Here is a 21,813-nt window from a genome sequence, read left to right on the forward strand (position 1 = left end):
GTTATGGCTATTGGTTTTTTTCTCACGCACTAGTGCTGCCTCTCTTTATAGACTATCGCTCACTTACTTTCACTCACGTAAAATATCGAAAGTCACTAACTACAAACATTTTTTCTAAAAAAATTAATAGCGCTTGTTTATGTTATTTTTGATAAAAAATACTTGTTATGTCTTTAATTAATTATTCTCATTTTTATAAAATAATTCTGAGAAAAGTATCGTTGTTATTCAATAAAATGCTCACTCTGACGTCAGTCAGCATAGGGAATTCATGTTCAATTTACGGTTTTTAATAGCTAATATTTCGAAATTTAGTACCGTAAAGACTATTAAAAAAAATTTTTACTTACAAAGGACACTTAATTAAAAGTATAGGGATTCAAAAATTGAAAAATATTGTAAGAAAAGTGATTTTTCGATGAAACTCCTTAACGAAAAATTCGATTTTTTCGTAGAACAGTATCAAAAATTTCCTTTGTTTGCACATTGATATTGTCATAAATAATGAATAACAAAGACCGAAATAAATAGAATATTTTAATCCGCGTGTTTCCTACCCTTGAAAATCATCTTACGCCCTTCTAGTTCCGCAAAACTAAAAGGGCGTATAATAAGAAATTTTAATTTAAAAATGAATTATGAATTCGAAAATGTCAACACATTATCATCTATTCGATTGAAACAAAATTTTTCTTTACAAAACTGGTTTATAATTCGTTACAGCACAGACTTTCTTGAATCGATTATTTTATTGCATGCCTCAAACGCGAACGCGCGGAAGCTGTGCTCTGCTTTCGTCTAAAAATCAATTTTTCTCGATGTTATTTTCAAAAAATTTTTTAAGATTTAAAAAGAAAAAGGGGGGGGGGTGAAGGAAATTATGTGATCATTTAAGTGGGAATATTTTCGGTAACTAAAAAAAATATAATTTAGACAACGTTGTCAGGGTACCTTGATTGGGAATCGAACTCAGATTCTTTAGATTATACGTTAAAAGCTCTAAAAGTTAAGCTATCCAAGATATTGTGCGTAATTGCCATTGAGTCAGTTTACATATTATAAAAATCACATTGATAAGGATGAAAATGATTTTCTTGTCGACTTAAAAATTTTTTGCTGGACAATTTTGTTGCAAATTTGAGCCAGAAAATAAATTTATAAAAAATCAAAACTCTGACTATAAATATTACATTAATTAATGATTTATGATATTGTATGTTATATACCAGGTTTATACCCAGCACTACCATTGCAAACTCCCTGTATAAAAGCAATATCTCCAAGTGAAGGTTGGACTTCAGGTGGATCAACGGTAATCATAATCGGAGAACATTTCTTCGACGGCTTACAAGTGGTCTTTGGATCTATGCTAGTTTGGAGTGAGGTGAATAAAAAGAAATCAAAATTTTCTTTATCAGTTTTGATAAATCGTATTTTTGTTCACTACAGCTAATAACGGACCATGCTATAAAAGTTCAAACGCCACCACGGCAAACTCCTGGTGTAGTCGAAGTGACGTTGTCGTATAAAAGTAAACAATTTTGTAAAGGTTCGCCTGGGCGATTCAATTATGTTTGTAAGTAGATTTAATGGGCACACTGAGAGAACAGTTTGTTTGATTTAAATTCGTAGATTTATTTTAAATAACTTAAAAATATGTATTTAATATTAACAAATTTGTTTTATTTAAATATGGATTACTCTTAACGAAATACTATTTTGTTTTGATTTATTTGATTTAATTCACCTTTTTATTTCATTCAAATAAGATTTGTTAACAAATCTCGTTTTAAATAAATCATAAGACGTTTGAGTCGCTACTGTCGCTAGTTGAGTTATCGTAATTTTAATACCTTTATCGTCGCATGTTATAATTGATTAATTTTATATACATGCATCAATTTTAGATTAATTTAATAATGAAAGAAAAACTATAAAAATCCAACTCTTACCTAATGATTTTAGTTTATTAGAAATTACCCTAATAAAAATTATATGAATAAACTAATCCTCATTGTTTTCAAAACCCTCAAAATATCTCAGATATTATTTACTATATTACAAAGCATGATTTCTTTACTGACATTAAAATATCACATTTGTTTATAGTTAACAAATCTGATTTGACTGAAATATATCATTTTAAAGTATTAAAGAAAGACTAGAAACATTGCAGTTACTATGTGACTGCTGTGACTTTTAAACTATAAAGAACATAAATAAAGAACATTTTGCTTTATTAAATAATGACTTTTGTTAAATTGCACTGTTCTTTCTTAACTATTGACGTTTTCAAAGATATAAGCTCATCCCGATGTTACACTCATCAAGAGCTTTCATTTGAGTACCCACATGCATTTTTGATATATTTTTCATATAAGGTAAAAGTCCCAATATATGATCATGTACCAGTATATGATCACTCCATTTATTTGTATACCTATATTTGTGAACATAGATATACAAATACATGGAGTGATCATATACTGGTACATGATCATATATTGGGGCTTTTACCTTATACCTACATATATATAAAAATATATAAAATTTATGAAATATTGATGTGGGTACTCAAATGAAAGATTTCGATGAGTGTAATATCGAGGTGAGCTTATATTTTTAAAAATGTCAATAGTTCACAAGATGCAAGGTCATTTCATAATTCTTGAAATTTTTTAAGATATAAGCTCACCTCGATATTACACTCATTGAGACCTTTTATTTGAGTACCCACATGGCATTTTTTATATATTTTATATATATGGTATTTGTGAAATATATAAATATATAAAATATATGAAAAATTGATGTGGGTACTCAAATGAAAGGTCTCGATGAGTGTAATTTCGGGGTGAGCTTATATCTTTTAAAATGTCAATAGTCCACAAGATACAAGGTCACTTCTTAATTATGTATCTAGAGATAGAGCATTTTCGAATGCAACCTAAATACTTATCATCATAAATTGACTATCGGTGAGACTGATATGAAACCTTGAAAAGCCACAAATTCAAGTCAAGACCTTTGCAATGACACTAAATTTCACTAAAAAAAAAAAACCGATTTTATCATATGACCATCCTGGAGACAAAATTTTTCTTATTCTCTTATTAATATAGATTTGTTAACTATAAACAAATGACTATTTTATTAAAATAAATACACTTAATAAACCATATCTTTGTCTTAAATAAGTATTAGTTGGTGGTATTTAAATAAGAAATATATTTACGATAAACGAGTCTCATTTGATTTAAACAAACTGTCCTCTCAGTTCGCAAATGAATATATTTTCCCGATGATCTTAATAAAATAATATTGTTGATGAACATCTAGCGTTAAATGAGCCAACCATAGCATACGGGTTCGATAGACTGCAAAAGTTAATTCCAAGACACCCGGGAGATCCCGAAAAATTGCCAAAAGAAATAATCCTTAAAAGAGCTGCTGATTTGGCGGAAGCTCTGTACAACATGCCGAGAACAACAACAACAGGTAATTCAGGAATCAGTGGTGGGGCACCGAGAAGTCCAGGGTCAAACCATGTACCTGTACCGCCGACATCGAGCTCTGCCAATACATCTTTTAATTCTTATACAGGTCAATTGGCAGTCACTGTACAACAGCAAGAAAATGGTAGTAGCAGTACAGCAAAATGGACCGATGGTATGTTGATGACACTTTTTTTTTGCTTTTGTTTTGTTCTAAGTGTTTATAAAAAATTATCGGATAAAGTGCCATGGGATACTCATGTGAATTCATCTCTGACCGGGCAGGTTTCTATTTTTAGACGGAAATACTGGAAGCACGGGGGCTAGTGGTGTTGAAAGAGGAGGAAGTAGTAGTAGCAGCAGCAGTAGTAGCAGTAGCGGCAGCGTAGGTGGTAGTATTGACACATATCGACAAAGTAGTAGGGCAAGTCCAAGAGGAATGATAAGCAACAGCGGTGGAGGTGGTGAAGCTCCTGGTGGTAGTAGCTTTTGTGGAAGTACTCCGAGTACACCACACAGTCATACAACTAGTGGAAGTTATTCAGCTGTGGTTAATCCATACACTATCAGTCCAACCTTCTACACTTCTCGTAAGTTTTATTTTTAAATACTTCGTTCGAGATTTTAAGGGACAAAATGAGACCAAATTTTGTACACAGAAAAAAGAAATTGAAATTTTTAATATTTTTTATCGGACATTTTTTATGTTGCGATTTTTTGAGGTAGTAGTTATTTCTACAGGCATAGTCATTTTTACTATGCAGCTTTGGAAAAAAAATTATGTAACACCCCATATAGGAGTTCCCAGAGTTGAACGACGGGGCCAAGCTTGCGTCAACACTGGGACGCCAGACTTGGCGTCCCAGATTTGGGCCAAGAGTGGGCAACTCTGTCTTGGCCGTTCCTTTGGTGAGCCAGACTTGGGCCAAGGCTGGATTAACTAGCCTCGGCCGTCCAATGGTGCGCCAGTCTTGGCTCAAGACTAGCTCACCTAGCTTTGGCCATTTGATGGTACGACAGACTTGGGCCAAGACTGGCTCACCTAGCTCTGGCCATTTGATGGTACGCCAGACTTGGGCCAAGGATGGGTAACCTAGTCTTGACCATTCAATGGAAAATCCCAAGTTAAATAATCATCAAGTAATATAATTTTCAACAGTAAATATGTTTGTTTAACGAATATTTGTTAGCAAATGCTAAAAAATTGAAAATTTATTATTTATTCAAAATAATTGCATATCGTCAAAATTGATATAGTCTTAAAAAATTAAAGTACAATAATTTACGGTTGAATGTTTAATATTGATAATTTTAAACATTAAAATTTATAATGAAATATTGAAAATGTAACGAACGATTTACAAAGTTTAAAGTAATACAAGAACTTGACTCTTGCATTTTTTTTACCTAATAAACATTTGTAAGAAATAGTTAATTTTCATTAAAACACAATATTAAATATCAGAAATTATATTAATAATAAACCGTCACACTTTGTCACCTTATAGATTTAGTTTATGAGAATGATGAGATGTATTTCAACATATCGATCGTACGGTGTAGGGGTTAGTTATCGGTCTGGCAAGCGCGCGGCTCGGGTTCGAATCTCGGTTAGGACGGATGCGAATTTCACTTTATTTCTATAACTTGCGAAAGTTAGGTTTAAATTAAGAGTTAAGCAGTCTGAATTTTCGTTAGCTCTACATCAGAAATAAAATTTAAAAAATTTTTGAAAATTAACTATGGCTCAGCCCTGGCAACCAAGCTTGGCCCAACCATGGCAACCAAGCTTGGCCCAGTTATGGCAACCAACCGTGGCCCCATGTTATCATTCCAGACTTCCACCAAGGCTGGGCCAACCCTGGCTTACAAGCTTGGGCCAAGCCTGGGCCCGTTGTTCTTTCCTATATGGGTAGTACTTATTCCGTATGAGTAATAAAAAAATAATATAGTTACAGTGATCCGATCACTTAAAAATTTTAATGTATTTTTAGAATGATTATATAACTATAATCTTAATAATTTCAGCGCACGAACAATATGGAATTTTCTATTCGTCTGGTGATGTGGGAGGTGGGAGTGCATTTGCCCCCGTAGTCAGACAACCAGCCACAACTGTTTCAGTTTCATCACCACATTGGTCCACACAACACCACCTTGCCACAGCTGCTCAGTAAATTGTTTCGCGTATGTTCATGACCACGCACTCTATGTATATTGTTATCGTCATTTCCATTACAAGAACTGTGAAGAATTAGGCTTACTGAATTTTTACATGAGGAAACTCAATTCAAAATTAGACCAAACAACGTTTGCAATCATTAATTAATGAATTGATGATGTACGTATGTGATGATTTTAGTTATAACGGTGGTGATAAACTAATTTTGTAATGATAGAGAAAGATGATTACATGCAATATAGCTGTCGCTTATGCTATTATTGTGAAAGTTACGTGAAAAAACTGACTAAATAAACGGTGAAAATAGTTTTTGATTTATGTACATCTATTTACTTTCTTTTAGTATTTATTTTTTCATAATTGATTAAATTTTAATGTAAGATAAGTAGGAATAAAGAACTTAAATATCAAAATAGATTACATTAATCTCATTTCTATGTAACTAATTTCATTAAAAACTTATGCCTGTAATTATCATGTTAATAATTGACATTGTATTTATGTAATGTTAAATCTTATTCTATTCGATTATACATTTGACTGATCTTAATGTACTTACTGCAATTTTTAATATCGAAAATAAATTTTACAAGATTTCATTTATCAATTGCATTAAAATCTAAAATGATAAATAAAATAACAATCAATATCTAAAGTACATGAGTTAATATCTATTGAAGAGATTTTTATTTAATAAAAACATTAAAAGCTAAATCTATAAAAAGTACTTTTTTTGCAAATCTTGTCTCAGACGGAAAAAAGTAAACTGTAATAAATAACAGTCGATTTACAATAAATAATGATCAACTGGAATAAATTACCATTTCAAACAGTAAAATCGTGATTTTAACAATTACTTTATAATATTTATCATTTAAATGCTACAATTTATTATTTACATGAAAGAAAATACTGTTTCAAACAATAATATTCGCTATGTGAAAGTCCAAAATGTTAAAGTATAATAATTAAGAATTTTGACTTTGATATTTATCATTTCGTATCTAAAAAATGATCGCATAATATATAAAAAATATAAATATAAACTACAGTTACTAAATTTATAGACAAGCAACGTCAATGTTTATAAAGTAAAATGGTAAATTTTAAACGCAACGCTAAAAATCAAACTATAATTATTGATTTGCTTGTACTGGTAAAATATATATTTTACGAGTAGAATTTTTACTGTTTAAAATGTTAAATTTTCCGAGTGTGAGACTTTCCCCTTCTCCTCATAGTATAGACTATATATTGAAACGGCCATTTTTAATGTTTGAAATTGTAATTTTTTAAGATGAGACAGTCGTTATTTACTATAGTGACAGTTACGAATCACATTTTCGATATTAAATTATAAATTGTGGCTTTTACACTTTCTACATTAAGTTTTGTAATATTTACATTTGTAGCAACCCTGATGTCCGCTATACTGTTTGAAACTACAACAATTAACCGGAATCCAAATGAATTTAACAGTTTACTTTTTTCCGTGCAACTTTATTAAAATTTTATCTTAATAAAATTCATTTAAAATTCTGTTTTACATCCTATAAATTTTGAATATTTACTTTAAACTATTAGTTTTTTGATTGGATTATGTCAAAATTTGATCCGACCAAATTTTAATATGATTTTTTATTCTACATTTTATAAAATTTGATCAAATTTTCTTTTATTGCAAAAAAATTTGCTCTTATTCTGGTTTAGAAATTAAAAAAAAATAATTTTTTTTTTACAATTTTAGTTCAAAACTTTAATGGCAAAGAAACATATTTGTCAGATAAATATATCTTTATTGATAAAAAAAAAAATTTTTTTTTTTTGAGGCAAAAAAGATTATAAAAAGTCATAAATGTGGAATTGATAATATCTAATTATAAAAATTTTTTAACTGAAGTAAAGAAAAAATTATTTAAATAAATCACCTTAGAAGCAAAAATCAAATTTAATAAAAATGCGTTGACAATGATTACCTTTAATTCACTATTTATGATAAAAAAATAAGCTCGTGAGCTGAAATAATTTTTTTCCAAGCCTACTTTTGTCTTTTTAAGATTCAAAAGTCAGAAAATTTGAAAAACTACAAGCTGAAATAATTTAATAATTTTACGAATGTTTATGGGAGGCCCTCGGATCCTTTACGCCGTATAAAGTAATATAAAAAGCTATAGCATTTTAACTTGCCTGCGACTTGCACGTTGACCTTAAACCTAGTCGCCTTACACTACTTCAAAACGAATGTATACCATAATTCAAATAATTTTTATTTCATACTTAAAGAAAATTCTAAAAAATTTAATATAGGAATTAAAAATCAATTTTCTTTGGGTCTTTCTTTTTTAATTTATAATTTTTCGATTGAAGTTGTCAAGAAAATGTTCTGTCGATAAGAAAAGGAGACAAAAAAAAAAACATATCGTCTATTCATAATCAATAAATGAATTTCTATAATTTTTTTGAATAAAAATTGGTGGAAACACGGATAGTTGTAAGTTTTAGGTATAAATAAATAAATAATTAACGATAATTATCTAAATTTAACTTATTGTAAATTGTAAATTATTTGTAAATATTGTTATAGTGTAAAAAAGAGTATCTTTGATAATTGTATGCAAAAAATTGGTATAAAAAAAGTAGAAAACTAAAAAACTAAAAGAGGTTTATTTTTAAGTTGTATTTTATATTTTCGGTTGTTATCAGAAAAATTAACTTAAAACTGTATTAGGGTGTTTCATCTAAAATTTATTTTTTTTTTGCAGACAAACTGAAATATTGTAATAAGAATTGAAAAAAAAACAAAAAAATGTAAAATTTAAGCCCTTATTTTTAATTTTAAGTACTTTGTTTTATATTAAAATTTTTTGTTTAAAAAAAAATTCATGTTAGTTTTTTTATTTAATTTTAAAAGTCATTTTTGGGACATTTTCGTATATTTTTTAAAATATTAAGAGAATAGTTTATTTTACCGGAAGTGTAAAGAAAAAAAGTGTTGAAAATTTAGTTTTCTACAAAAATCAATCTTAAAATTTTGTTATAAAAAATGCATCGTTTCGGAGATATGAGCAATTTAATATAGTAGTATCAACCAAATTTATATTTTATGGAGCTTAATGTATTTTCCGTTCACTTGAGTGAATTTTAAAAGACTTTTTATTAGAAATTTTTTATTAAAAATTAAATTTTAAGAAATACAGAAAAATTCTAAAAAAATTTGTTTTTCAAAATATTGAGATAAATTTTTATTTCGCATAAAAATTGAAAATACCTTTTTACTTACAAAGTATTTAAAATTTAAATCAAGAGCTAAAATTGTCAGAAAATTTTTTTTTTCCGATTTTTAAAACAATGTTTCAGAATGTCGTAAAAAAAATAAGTTTTAAATGTAACACTCTACATTAGATAAAACTTTGTAAATAATACTTTTCAATCAAAATTATAGCTGATTTATTAGAATATACTACAAAGAAAGTAATAAAGGTCTAAAAAAATAAATTAAAAAAAAATAAATAAACCGCATTTAAATTTATCTCAACAAGTCCTAAGTAAACGCCATACAACCTCTGTAATACAGAAAGTATACGACAAATAAATTATTATACAAAAAAATATGATAATAAAATAATAACCGTATCTAATATATCACTATTAATAATAATACTAATAATGATTATAATAATAATTGAATGTTTAGGAAAATCACATTGCAAATAATGATTGTAATATTTTACATTGAATTATGCGGATTTGTTGTGAAAAAAAAATTCATTGCATTACAAATACATTCGATATCATCTTAACTGGTGATTTTATTCTCATCAATCTGTATAATTTTTTATCTCAATAAATTTGTATATAATAATCATAATTAAATAAAATTGATTCAGTAAATCAATTTTTACAAAATATCTGCACAATAAGTGAAATGTAAATCTAGTAAATATAATAATTATAATAAGTGAATTGTATTGGAATCGATCAAAAATAAAACTGTCATTTGTTGATTTCATGGAGATTTAAAAATTTTTTATTTTAGCCTTTCCTATTGTCCAATAACTTGTTAAGATATAATATGTAATAAGCTAGCAGTTACTCTCCCGCTCCGCTGGGCGCTATATAGAATTGCATTCTTAGATCTATTAGATTTGAAATTAATGTAGAATATTGTTTTGACTTGCACAGATTCTCAATTCTATCGAATTGGCATGCACCTTTTATCCACATAATTATTCTAGCTAATATTAATTGTAACTTTCAATGTGCAATCATTATAACATTCCCGTGTCTTTCTTACAAAAATGAATAACAATTGATTTGAAAAAAAAAAAAATTTGTAATGAGCATTGAAAGTTTCAGTTTAAGAAATTGCAGGTCTCATAAGTGAAGAAATCAGCCTAATATATACACATAACCAATAGAATTAAAAAATTTATTTTAAACAAATGCCAATTGAATATAATAAATTTATAGTTACAATAAAAATTAATTATTTCTGAGTCAAAGAAATATAGGTTTCGGATAAGTAATCGACAACATATCATATACTAAAATACTTTCTCCGAAACACGCTGAATCTTATGCTATAAGTATTATCCCAATCGGTTCAGTAGTTTTCGCAGTATAACCGAACAAAAAAAACCAGCATTCCATTTATTAGTATAGATAATAAATAACAATTGTTTAATTATAAAATAAAGAATTTAAATTTTAAATTATATTTAAAAAATTTATTTTGGGATCTGTCGTTGTATACAAATAATCAGTTATAATTTATTAAGTAAATAATTCTTAGTTGATTGCAACAGTCGTAAGTTCTTAAGTTTTTACTATAAAATTTTTAACTACTCGAGAATTTTTAGATCTATGAGTATAGTCTTAATTCATAAATATATTTCGCTGCAGCTCAATTATCGATGGATAATGGAGTTTTTAAAACGTATGGTAAGAATGAGCTCTACTAAAGAGACAAAATTATTCTACTTCGATAAATTACCTTCTGATGACTGTTTAGGGTTCTAGATAGCCATTTTTGATGGTAACTTGTATAAAATCTACTCAAATCTGATTATCGATAGTTAAAAACTTATTATAAGAGCTATTACTACCCTGATAGCATAGTTGGTCGCAACTTTCCGTCGATTTACTGCCGCAACTTGTCACCAAGTTGACGGCAAGTCTTGGAAATGAACTCGGTTGTTCACCAAGTTGACACCAAGTTGTCAGCAAAAATTGCTTTCGAAACTCTTTCGCACCAAGTTGACGACAAGTTTCTCAAGAAATTTGGCGACATATCGCGGCAGTAGATTGGTCTTGTTTTTCTCAGAAACTTGTAGCCAACTTGACGCCAACAGTTACAAATTCGGAAGTTGACCGCAAGTTGTCGCTAAATTGGTGGCAACTATCTGACACCAACTTGATTGGTCTGAAACTGTGGCTATCAGGGTATCCTTGATGGCAATTTAACAACAAATTCTACCTATTCTACAAATTGCGAACAATTTCAACTGTAAATAGACAGATATCTACTGCCGTAATTTGAGAGAAATTTGACGGGGATATTCTACTCTGAAAGCCTAAATTTCGAGCGTTTTTTAAGGATTCATAGAAAACAAAAACCATGGATATTTTTAGTACAATTTTTTATGGCTTATTTACTCATATTTCAAGAGTACAAAAAAAATAAAAAAAAAAAAATCTGGAAAACGGTTGATCCTGAAAGCCATCCCTGCAACTTCCCGCTAATTCCATATCTTAGCGCTTGAAATTGCATTTATGACGTTTTTGAGCTCATCGAGCTCAGAAATATAATTTATGTTTTTTCGAGTTCTCCGACACGGAGAAAATAAAACAGCAATGATTACTGTTTCGTACAAATATTAGAAAAATGTTCAGGGAAGCTTCCTGTGACCTTAAAACGTCGAAATCTGATGAAAACTCGATTTTCGCAAAACGGGGTGAAACCGATAACTACCCGAATTTTGAAAAATTTTCAATTTTTCTTAGCAGGAAGTTAAAAAAATTTATTTATATTTTTTGTTGAACTTCCAATTTTCTGTTATCTTTAACAGCCGAGACCAGTGATTGCAGTTTCAATCGGTTTAGCGAAACGAATGGAAATTTTGAAAAAACGTTTTTAGAGATAATAGATAATTTAATAAACTATTTCACCACAAAGCGTTTTTTTCAAAAATTTCATTCGCTTCGTGAAACCAATCGAAACTGCAATTACTCTGCTGTTGGGAGAGCGACAGAGATAGTTCCGTTGAACTCCGTGAGAGCAAAGCGAGAAAAAGATGGTCTCGCCTGTTAATTTTATTATAATTTTTTAACTTTTGGAAGTACAAAGAAAAAATTTAAGACTTATTTATTCTTTATTAATTAACCAACAAATCAAGTAAAAATTCGAAGCTCTGACTCAATTTTTTTTTTAATTTATACCATTTGTTAATACAAATAATCTCAGAAAAATTTTTTTTCTACTTTCATGTCTAAATATCTTTTAAACTAATGTAACTATCGCCTTACAACATATGCAACTTTTTATCTAACTTTTTTATTTAAAAAATCTTGAAGTTTAAATTGATCAAACTAGAAATTTCGGAGTAATTCCGAAAAAACACTTTTTTGGGTTTTCTTTCCTGCACGATATCTCTCGAATGAATCAACCGATTTTGACCGGATCAGCGGCAATCAACGTGGTTTTTCAAGGTTAAGAGCTGATTAGTTTTTGGAGTTGATCGATGAAGCCGTTCGAAAGTTATTCCAATAAAAACCACTTTTGAAAAAATTTTTTTTAGATTTCTCCAAATCTATCGGTCTGAATCGGTCCAAAATCTAAGTTTGGACAAGCCCTTTCGAATGGCGCCAACCGCGATCGAATCGGTCAAGCCATTCAAAAGTTATGAGAGGTTTACATACTTACATACACACACACACACACACACACACACACACACACACACACACACACACACACACACACACACACATACAGACATGGTGACACCCTCGCGGGGATAGTCAGGGAAACTTCCTGTGACCTTCAAACGTCGAGATCTGATGAAAACTCGATTTTTATAAAACGGGGTAAAACCAATAACTTCCCGATTTTTGAAAATCTTCGATTTTCTTAGCGGGAAGTTAAAAATGTTTCCTTAATTATCATTATAAGTGGTGAAAAAAATTTTTTTTGAACAAATACGTTTTTAAGCAATGAAAACATCGTAATTTTTAGTATAGGAAATTGCAGTGCCGGACCAGAACTCAAACATCGTAATTTATACGATGCAACATCGTAAATTTCTATCACTCAAATTAAAAAGAAGTTTAGGTCACCGAAAAAATAATTCTGTATCATCCAGGAATCGAACTCGGTGTCCTCTCCGCCTCAAGTCCAAGGTTTATCCCCTCACGCTATCGGAGGGAACATCTAAAGCTTTTGTTCAGTCACATAATAAGACCCTCGATACAGTAGTTGGTCATCTTTCGGTGGTGGCGTCGCAAACTACTAGACTCTCTCTCTCTTTTATTAAAACATATAGTATGCGTCCTTATTCACTTGCTCTTGCGTAAAAAAAAATTTACTAAATAACATCGTAATTTTCAATAATTCAAATGGTATTCTGTAGACGGCAGCATCGTAAAAATCGAGATACTGAAAGTTATGGAGGGTCGAGGTACCTCTACCCGCCATACTGAAAGTCTAGTCCTGGATTACGATGTTACTATAGTAATTTTTCATTGGATTTTTTTTCCGTGTACGCAGCTGCACGCATTCGCTTCATAAACCGCCACAAAACTTAGTATGAACAACAACAACAAAAAACGAGTCATCTAAAAAATTTTACAAAATTCATTTAAATAAAAGAATAAAATTATAATTAGTGTTAAAGCATTAATAAATTATAATACTTTTTATGTTTACGAGAACCCGATTAAAATTTCTTGGAGTAAAATAATTTTGGTTGAGAGTTAATGAATTCACTTAACGTTATGATAAACCACTCTGAGATTCCTTCTTGTAAGCTTGTGTAATAGTTATATAAAACAGCGATATTAATTTTTATCGTAAACTCATGTTTAGAGAAGAGGTCAAAGATTAAAATTTATTTTATAAAAATAATTTTAGTCATTAATATAGCATACAAAATAAATATTTATTCTTTGAATGAAAACAATTTTTTTTAAGCTTCAATGATTAAATTAACTTCAATTTTTTTCAATATCCCATAGGACATTGAGATCGTCGAATGCAATTTCCAGATCCGGATGGATCTACAACAAATCCTCTCTTACAGTCACAAACGCAACTTAAAGTGAAACATTGCTGTAAAATAATTCAATTAATTAATTCCTTAATGAGAATAGAAAAATAAATATTTTTCTATTTATTATTATACGGATTTCTAGTGTACAGGCGTAATAACGACCTTTTACACCCTAAGCCTTATCATTCTGCTTAGTTAACTCTGCCTTATCATTGCGGCTGTGGACCGTCTTGTGCCTTCTGTGACGCATTTGCTTTGATCTTCACTACTCGGCTATTGGAACAGTAACATGGGAAAACCACAGAGAAAACCCATGTTAGTACAGTCGGAGCAGGGTTAAGTCTACAGTGATTGATAAGAAACTCTTCTTTATCGACCACTGGAGCATTAGGCCCCTCTCCTAGTGTACAGAGATCCCTCGTGCTAGCCAACGCTGATCAGAGTGGTCACCCATTCAAGTTGTTGCTTAAAATGTGTGATCGTCCAAGCCAGACGTGTGCCGCCCGGCTATCTCTGCTACTTCCAGAGGCTGGCAACGTAACGTAACGCTCATAGTTTTAATTATAATCACTGAAAAATATTGGTGCGTGCTGGGATCGAACCCGGGTCCCACTCTTTCGAAAAGCGAGCCCCGAGCCGACGAGGCCATTGCCAACCTCCATAATAAATATTTTTCTACTTGAAAAAAAAAAAAAAAAATACTATTTCGAAATAATTACAATATCATTTTTAGGACAAAACTCGCCGCATTGAAGTGGCATGGCACACTGGGGTGTCGCTCCATATTGACAAGTTATCTTTTGCGAAGCGTCTAAAAAAAAATTTTTTTTTCATTACTCTTATTAAATTGAATAAATTTTTTTTTTTTAAATTGAATAAATTTTTTATTTTTTATTTATTTATTATTACCAGGATACAAAATTAGTATATACATACAAAATATGCACCTATAGAGGTGTTATAAAAAACACCTGTACATAGACCTGGAGAGACAAAAACTTATCAATAAAAAGACTTAATATTAATATATAAAGTATCATTTTAAAATGAAAAAAGAAAAACAAGAGAGCATATTATGATAACAAAGATGTAATCATGAAATTAGATATCAATTGATGCTATCCACTGAAATACTTTTTTTTTATTAAGCTTATTTTTTATATTTAACGACTTTAAAGTCTGAGGTAGTTTATTATTTCATGGATAATTTTAAATACTTACTTGTTTGAACAAATGAAATGACCGTTAGTAGAAGAATTATTTTAAAATTCATTTTGTATATATTGTAATATATTTAACAATATTTCGATTGCTCGCTCTTTTATAAACTGCTTATTAATAAAAATTAAGCTTCTTATAGACAAAAATCCGTATTTATTCAATGTCAAATGACTCAATGTTTACTTATCGATTTAATATCAGTCTGTAAGATTGCGGAAATTCCTTTAAATGAATTTAATATTAGAATAAATTCATTGTAAGCATTGTACATATCAGATATATTGATATATTTATAAACTTTTTCCTTATTTGCTTAATATGAAATGAATTGAATAAATATATTTTTTAAAAACGTTTTATTTTATTACACAATGACAAATTTAACATTAAAATTTTTAACACAAAATTTTTTGATGAAAAATTTTCTACTTTGTAAATTATACTGCTTTTACAGGTTGATAATATTTAAAAGTTCATCCTTGACAAATTGCATTTCTGCGAATTCTGAAATTATTTTTCTAATACTATTCACTGCCAGTAGAGCACGAATTATTCTGAAGTATACTGTACATAACATTTTATCGATTGAATTGTGTCAAACACTGTGCAAAACAATTTAAATGCATCGGAACCCTCCATTATTGTTCCTATGTTTACTTTTGAAAATAGTAAGAAAAAATATCGTAACTACGTGAGAAAAACAAATCAATCTTTGTACACAGAAAAAAGAAAGGGAAAAATTACGTTGTATAATCCCGGATCGAAAAATTTAAACTGATTTTGAGCTAAATGATCTGCATTTGAACTTATTGATCTATATTTGAACTTTTAAAAACATTTTCATCTGTATTTGATCTACTATTCAAATTATTTTTGATCTGTTTTAAGTCTAAATAACCTTTTAGTAAAATAATTGAGCAGCTATGAATATTTTATGCTGTTTCTAATCTGATGAGACTAAAAAATTTTAAAAGTTTGATCGGTTTTTAGTCTAGTTAATTTGTAGATGGACTTTATGTATTATTTTCAAATTCAATATGAAATCTTATACTGTTTTTGATCTACAATTTTCACTCTAAATGTTCGAAGGTCAAAAGTCGATTAAGATGGTGACTTATAATTTTTTGGACTCAAAAGTATCTCATTAAAAATTATAAGTCGCATTTATTTGAAAAAATAAATTAATTTATAATATATTCATGCACTCTCTTGTTTTATGAACTGAACGTCGATTATAACCTTACATCTGTCATATTTATTTGTCATATCTTAACATTTCATGGGTTATAAAAGTTTTGTAACTGCGAATATTAGTTGCAGTGATAACTAATAAATTTGTATTAACATACGTATATAAAATAGTTCTCATCGTTTGATTATGGATCTAAATCTAGAGTTTTCTAATTATCGTTATTAAACACAATGTGAATATGAATACATCGACATGATTGAAATGTTGACAAGATGACAAGATTAATGTTGAATACTTTCACGCATCATTTAATGAGCAGTATTCACTATTTGGTAGTGCGAAGAATACCGTTTGGTATACATTGCACTACGAAATAGTGAATAGTCACTATTTCAATTTCAGAGAATAAAAAGCTGTGCCCTGTAGAAGATCTTCGAGGACATGAATAAAATAATAATAATTAAATAAATAAATAAATAAATATATTATTATGAGTATTATTTTGATTATTAATATTATTATTACTATCTAATTCGTAAAAGGTCTGTTTTTGATCTACAGGCGATCAAAAACCGACTAAAAATTATGCAACAAAAAACCGACAAAAAAGTCTGATTTTGGTCTTGAAACAATAGAAAACAATTTTATTATAACATTAAAAATGATCTGAAATTAGTCTGAATTGGGAATAGTTTGGGCAAAAACAGATTTAATTCTTATATAAAATAGATACACATAATAAAATTAAATTGAATGAAAAATATTAAAAATTTTCATTAATCATAAAACAGATTAAATTTTTTGACCCGGGATGTAACGTGACGCTTCATATAAAAAAACTGGAAAAATTACAGTTTCAGATTGTAATTTTCACAGAATAAATAAAAATCACATTGTAAAATGAAAATGTTACATTTGGAACTGTAAAAATTAAGTTAGAATTTTAAAAATGTTATTTTAAACTGTAATTTTTAGTTCTAAATTTGAACCAAAATTTATTATTATTTATAATGAAATTTTTCCAATTTTTTTTTTCGTGTAAGAAACCTATAAGCGAATTACTAAAGAGTCATTTTTAAATAGTTAATTAAGATAATAAATGAATTTCTGAAAGTTGTAAAAATCACTGCAATGGCTCGATAGTGGAGACAATAAAAAAATCGTAGTTATAACCCGGGGAAAAAGGTTTAGATCTGACCAGATATAATTATATCTGGCCAGATCTAATTATATCTGGTCAGATCTATTTATATCTGATCAGATATGGGAATGGAGACATAATTAGATCTAGTCATATCTGATCAGATCTAAACAGATATAACTATATCTGAGTTGATAAATACATTAGACATGATCAGATCTAGTCATATCTGATCAAATCTAAACAGATATAACTATATCTGAGTTGAAAAATACATCAGACATGATCAGATCTAGTCATATATGATCAGATCTAAACAGATATAACTATATCTGGGTTGAAAAATACATCAGACATAAAAAGATTTTATTATATCTGGCCAGATATAACTATATTTGCTAACTATTGAAAAATACTTATAAACTATTTTAATAAATATACTTTCTTCCCAAATAAATATTTCTTGAATGTTAAATAAATATTTCTTGAATGTTAAAAAATATTTATTAGAATTTAATAAATTAAATAATTGTCTTCGAATAAATTAATTTGGTAATAGTTAATAAATCTTTCTCTCAGCGTATAATGATAATTAATAATTTGCGAATTTGATAAAAAATTTTGTTCATCACGCATCGATCATGGATACGATTTGCATTACTTGTAGTTATTGCAAACTCTACTCTTCTAGGAAGCCTCGTAAATAAACAGGTAATGAATTAGACTTTAAGCGCCAGGTCCAAGGTTCGGTTCCAGCGCGCGCCATTTTTTTTAACTTCCTGCTAAGAAAATTGAAAATTTTCAAAAATCGGGAAGTTATTGTTTTTACCCCGTTTTTCGAAAATCGAGTTTTCATCAGATCTCGACGTTTTGAAGTCCTAGGAAGCTTCCCTTACTATTCCCGCGATGGTTTCTGTGTGTGTGTGTGTGTGTGTGTGTGTGTGTGTGTGTGTGTGTGTGTGTGTAAACCTCTCATAACTTTTGAAAGGCTTGACCGATTTGATCGCGGTTGGTGCCATTTGAAAGGGTTTGACTAAACTTAGATTTTGAATAAAAGTTGGACCGATTCGGACTGATAGATTTTGAGAAATCTTAAGAATACCGCGAAAAAAAATTTTTTCAAATGTAGTTTTTTTTCAATAACTTTGAAACGGCTTGACCGATCAATTCCAAAAACTAATCAGCTCTCAACATAAAAAAACCACGTTGATCGCCACCAAGCCGGTGAAAATGAGTTTATTTGTTCGTGAGTTATCGTTGACGAAAAAAAGTGTTTTTTTTTCGAATTACACCGAAATTTCCGGTCTGATCAATTTGTGTTTGAAAATATATCATAGAATTTGAAAAACTGCGTCAAGTGCCGCCAAACGCGTGAAAATCGGTTCATTCATTCAAAAGTTATTGCGGTTTCAAAATTCAAAAAATAGTGTTTTATTAAACTTCTATTAGACTTTTGAGCTCGAAGAGCTCAAAATCGTAATAAGTGCAATTTTGAGCGCTTAATTACGAAAGTAGCGGGAAGTTACAGGGGTGGCCTTCAAGGTTAACCATTTTCCTAATTTTTTTTTTTTTTTGTGGAAATAATTCTATATAATTATATAGGGCCATTTTTCATGTACAATTATGTTTGAGGATATATAATTATATAAGGTAAAAGCCCCAATATATGATCATGTACCAGTATATGATCACTTCATGTATTTGTAGACCTATATTTGTGAATATAGATATACAAATACATGGAGTGATCATATACTGGTACATGATCATATATTGGGGCTTTTACCTTATAATCTTTTTTACTCGGGCAATTTAAAGATCTGGTCAGATCTGATTATATCTGGCCAGATCTCGTCAAATAAAGACAATTTAAAGATCTGGCCAGATCTGTTTATATATGGCCAGATCTAATCCGTTTTTCCTGGGTAAACAACAAGAAAATCTTGAGTAATTTGATTTTTTTTTATGAAAATAATATTGCTATGTAAAAATATATCATAATGATCCTCTAAATAAAAATACATGAAAGTCTTGCAGTTAGTCATACCCGTACAAAAATGGATTAATCACTCATTGATCACTGACTGATCAATCATTGATCACGGATCGATCAACAACTCATTGTTAATTGATCTTTAAGTGATCTCTTATTGATCTGTGGTTGATTATTGACTGATCAATTATTCCCCTAAGGAAAAAAAAAAAAAAACACATACATACATACATACATACAGACAGACATACAGACACCATCGCGGGAATAGTAAGGGAAGCTTCCTAGGACTTCAAAACGTCGAAATCTGATGAAAACTCGATTTTCGAAAAACGGGGTAAAAACAATAACTTCGAGATTTTTGAAAATTTTCAATTTTCTTAGCGGGAAGTTAAAAAACAACTTTTTAAAATTGAATTGCAATAATGAGATATGTTGAAATAGAACCAGAAATCTGAGAAATTAATAGAAAATTAATAATCAATCCAAAAAAAAAATATTAAAGTGACTTTTAGAAATATTTTATTAACTTACAAGCATAAGGAGCGTGCGATTTAATGGTATTATATCACAACTTGTGATTTTTATTTTCAAACAAAGAAGGTCACTTAAAAATTTATTCCACTGTTGTAAGAAAAAAACAACATTTGTAAAAACATATTTTGTCTTTTGCATCACGCTAATATTAATTAATAATAAACTTAATCCTACTTACTTTGTCTTCAGTTCTCTGATTCGTACATTTTTCCTCAACCAGAATAATGATTCGAGCTGTTTTCTCATTCTGAAAAAATGTGAAATTAAATTAAAAAATTGCCAACAGAAAAACTGTCTTATGTACCTGAATAATTATTTTATTGACAGTAGAAGTCAGTATAATCAGGAGAAAACTAGGCTGAAGTACAAATATTCCACAATAGAACGAGACACTAACTCTGAACCCCTCCACAATTTCAAATATCATAAAGTATATCATTAAAACAGCTCTCATAACAATTGCTAAAATCACAAATAAAATCGGTAGTCCGTAAAAATTTTCTACGTCTTGACATATTTTAAACAATGCGTAGTATGTAGATTTTAAATGATCAATATTATTCATAGCTGTTTGATGCGAAACTAACACTTCTGCTCCAAGCATATTTCTTTGCACTTTTTCGAAGTTCAATATTCTTGATTGAATGATTCTGAATCGTTTATTAATCATGCTTAGTATCAATGAGTACTGTAAAATCACTCCAAAAGAAATCATGCCAGGCAAATAGCGAATAAGTATTGATGTTAATGTCGAGAACTGTAGGATCAACAAAGAATGGGTGACCATGACGATAACAAGATTTACAAAAAATAGTATGTAATAAACAATGTGTTTCGTTTCATGCTCTCTAACATTTAGTCTTTTGTCTAAATACATAATACGATTAAGGACTCTCACTAAAATTTTTTGCCTTATTATATACACCAAAAGAATCAGAACTGCACAGAGATTTGATGCGAATATAGTCGTCATTGTTATTATTCCAACTTTGGACTGATAAAGATAGCTGGAATATATATCATCAAAAAAACTATAGTAATTTAAGACCAATATCATTATTATTATTAACATGTTATAGACTGATCCAATAAGTGAAGTGGTGTAAAAATTTCTGTTATAAAACGCACAATTTTTTCCAAATAGTTGGGACGTATTTAATGCCCACGGAGATACTCCATTTAGTTTCAAAATGATGTTGTGGAATAATGTAAAACATCGGTAACACAATGAATAATTAGATTTTTTTCCTGATATATTCGGAAGCATGTTTAATGGTTATGAGGTGTACTTTATTGTTGATGCTTGATATGTTGACTTTCTGTTGTCGCAATTCACACTGAGTAGCATGAAAAAAGATTGCATGTTTAGATTTTATTTTTTGTGATGGCTACTTCGGATAAACATTGAAATATTAATGGCTTTAATTGCAAACATGAGTGATATGAATTTCTGGAAATTTGTAAAAATCATTGCAATCGCTCAATAATAGAGACAATAAAACAAACGTAGTTGTAATCAATAAGAAAATCTTGAGTAATTTGATTTCTTTCAATGAAAAAAGAAACTTTTTAAAATTGAAATGTAATAATTAGAGATATGTTGTAAGAGAACCAGAAATCTGAAAAATTAATAGAAAATTAATAATCAATTAAAAAAAAAATTAGGAAAACGGTTGACCCTGAAGGCCATCCCTGCAACTTCCCGCTAATTCCATACTTAGGCGCTTAAAATTGCACCATTGACGTTTTTGAGCTCTTCGAGCTCAAAAATACAATTTATGGGTTA

The 21,813-nt window shown here is 29.3% G+C and overlaps 2 protein-coding genes and 1 long non-coding RNA gene across 6 annotated transcripts in view; 1 reads left to right on the forward strand and 2 right to left on the reverse strand.

Moving 5' to 3' along the window:
- Positions 1-6,164, forward strand: part of LOC123271031 (transcription factor collier) — a 118,180-nt gene extending 112,016 nt beyond the window's left edge. The window contains exons 9-14 of one of the 4 annotated variants that reach the window (XM_044737261.1): positions 1,218-1,384; positions 1,450-1,576; positions 3,340-3,498; positions 3,604-3,669; positions 3,794-4,084; positions 5,523-6,164. In XM_044737261.1, the coding sequence (XP_044593196.1) occupies positions 1,218-1,384; positions 1,450-1,576; positions 3,340-3,498; positions 3,604-3,669; positions 3,794-4,084; positions 5,523-5,671 (959 nt within the window). In that variant the 3' untranslated portion in view covers positions 5,672-6,164. Of the gene's footprint in view, positions 1-1,217; positions 1,385-1,449; positions 1,577-3,339; positions 3,670-3,793; positions 4,085-5,522 lie in introns of all 4 variants that reach the window. The other 3 variants (XM_044737260.1, XM_044737264.1, XM_044737265.1) reach the window with 3 other exon arrangements.
- On the reverse strand, positions 1,084-17,043 carry LOC123271056. Its single transcript, XR_006510764.1, has 3 exons — positions 16,960-17,043; positions 4,510-4,515; positions 1,084-1,093 (listed from the first exon to the last, which is right to left on the reverse strand). It is a non-coding gene; the product is annotated as an uncharacterized LOC123271056 (long non-coding RNA).
- A 2,853-nt stretch (positions 17,044-19,896) lies between these two features.
- On the reverse strand, positions 19,897-21,039 carry LOC123270856. Its single transcript, XM_044737001.1, has 4 exons — positions 20,332-21,039; positions 20,206-20,274; positions 20,025-20,114; positions 19,897-19,944 (listed from the first exon to the last, which is right to left on the reverse strand). Exons 1-4 carry the CDS (start codon positions 20,998-21,000, stop codon positions 19,897-19,899), a joined length of 876 nt encoding a protein of 291 aa, XP_044592936.1. The 5' UTR covers positions 21,001-21,039.
- Between the last annotated feature and the right edge of the window lie 774 nt (positions 21,040-21,813).

Source organism: Cotesia glomerata, linkage group LG8 (assembly GCF_020080835.1).
Source record: "Cotesia glomerata isolate CgM1 linkage group LG8, MPM_Cglom_v2.3, whole genome shotgun sequence".
In the NCBI taxonomy this organism is placed as follows: Eukaryota; Metazoa; Arthropoda; class Insecta; order Hymenoptera; family Braconidae; genus Cotesia; species Cotesia glomerata.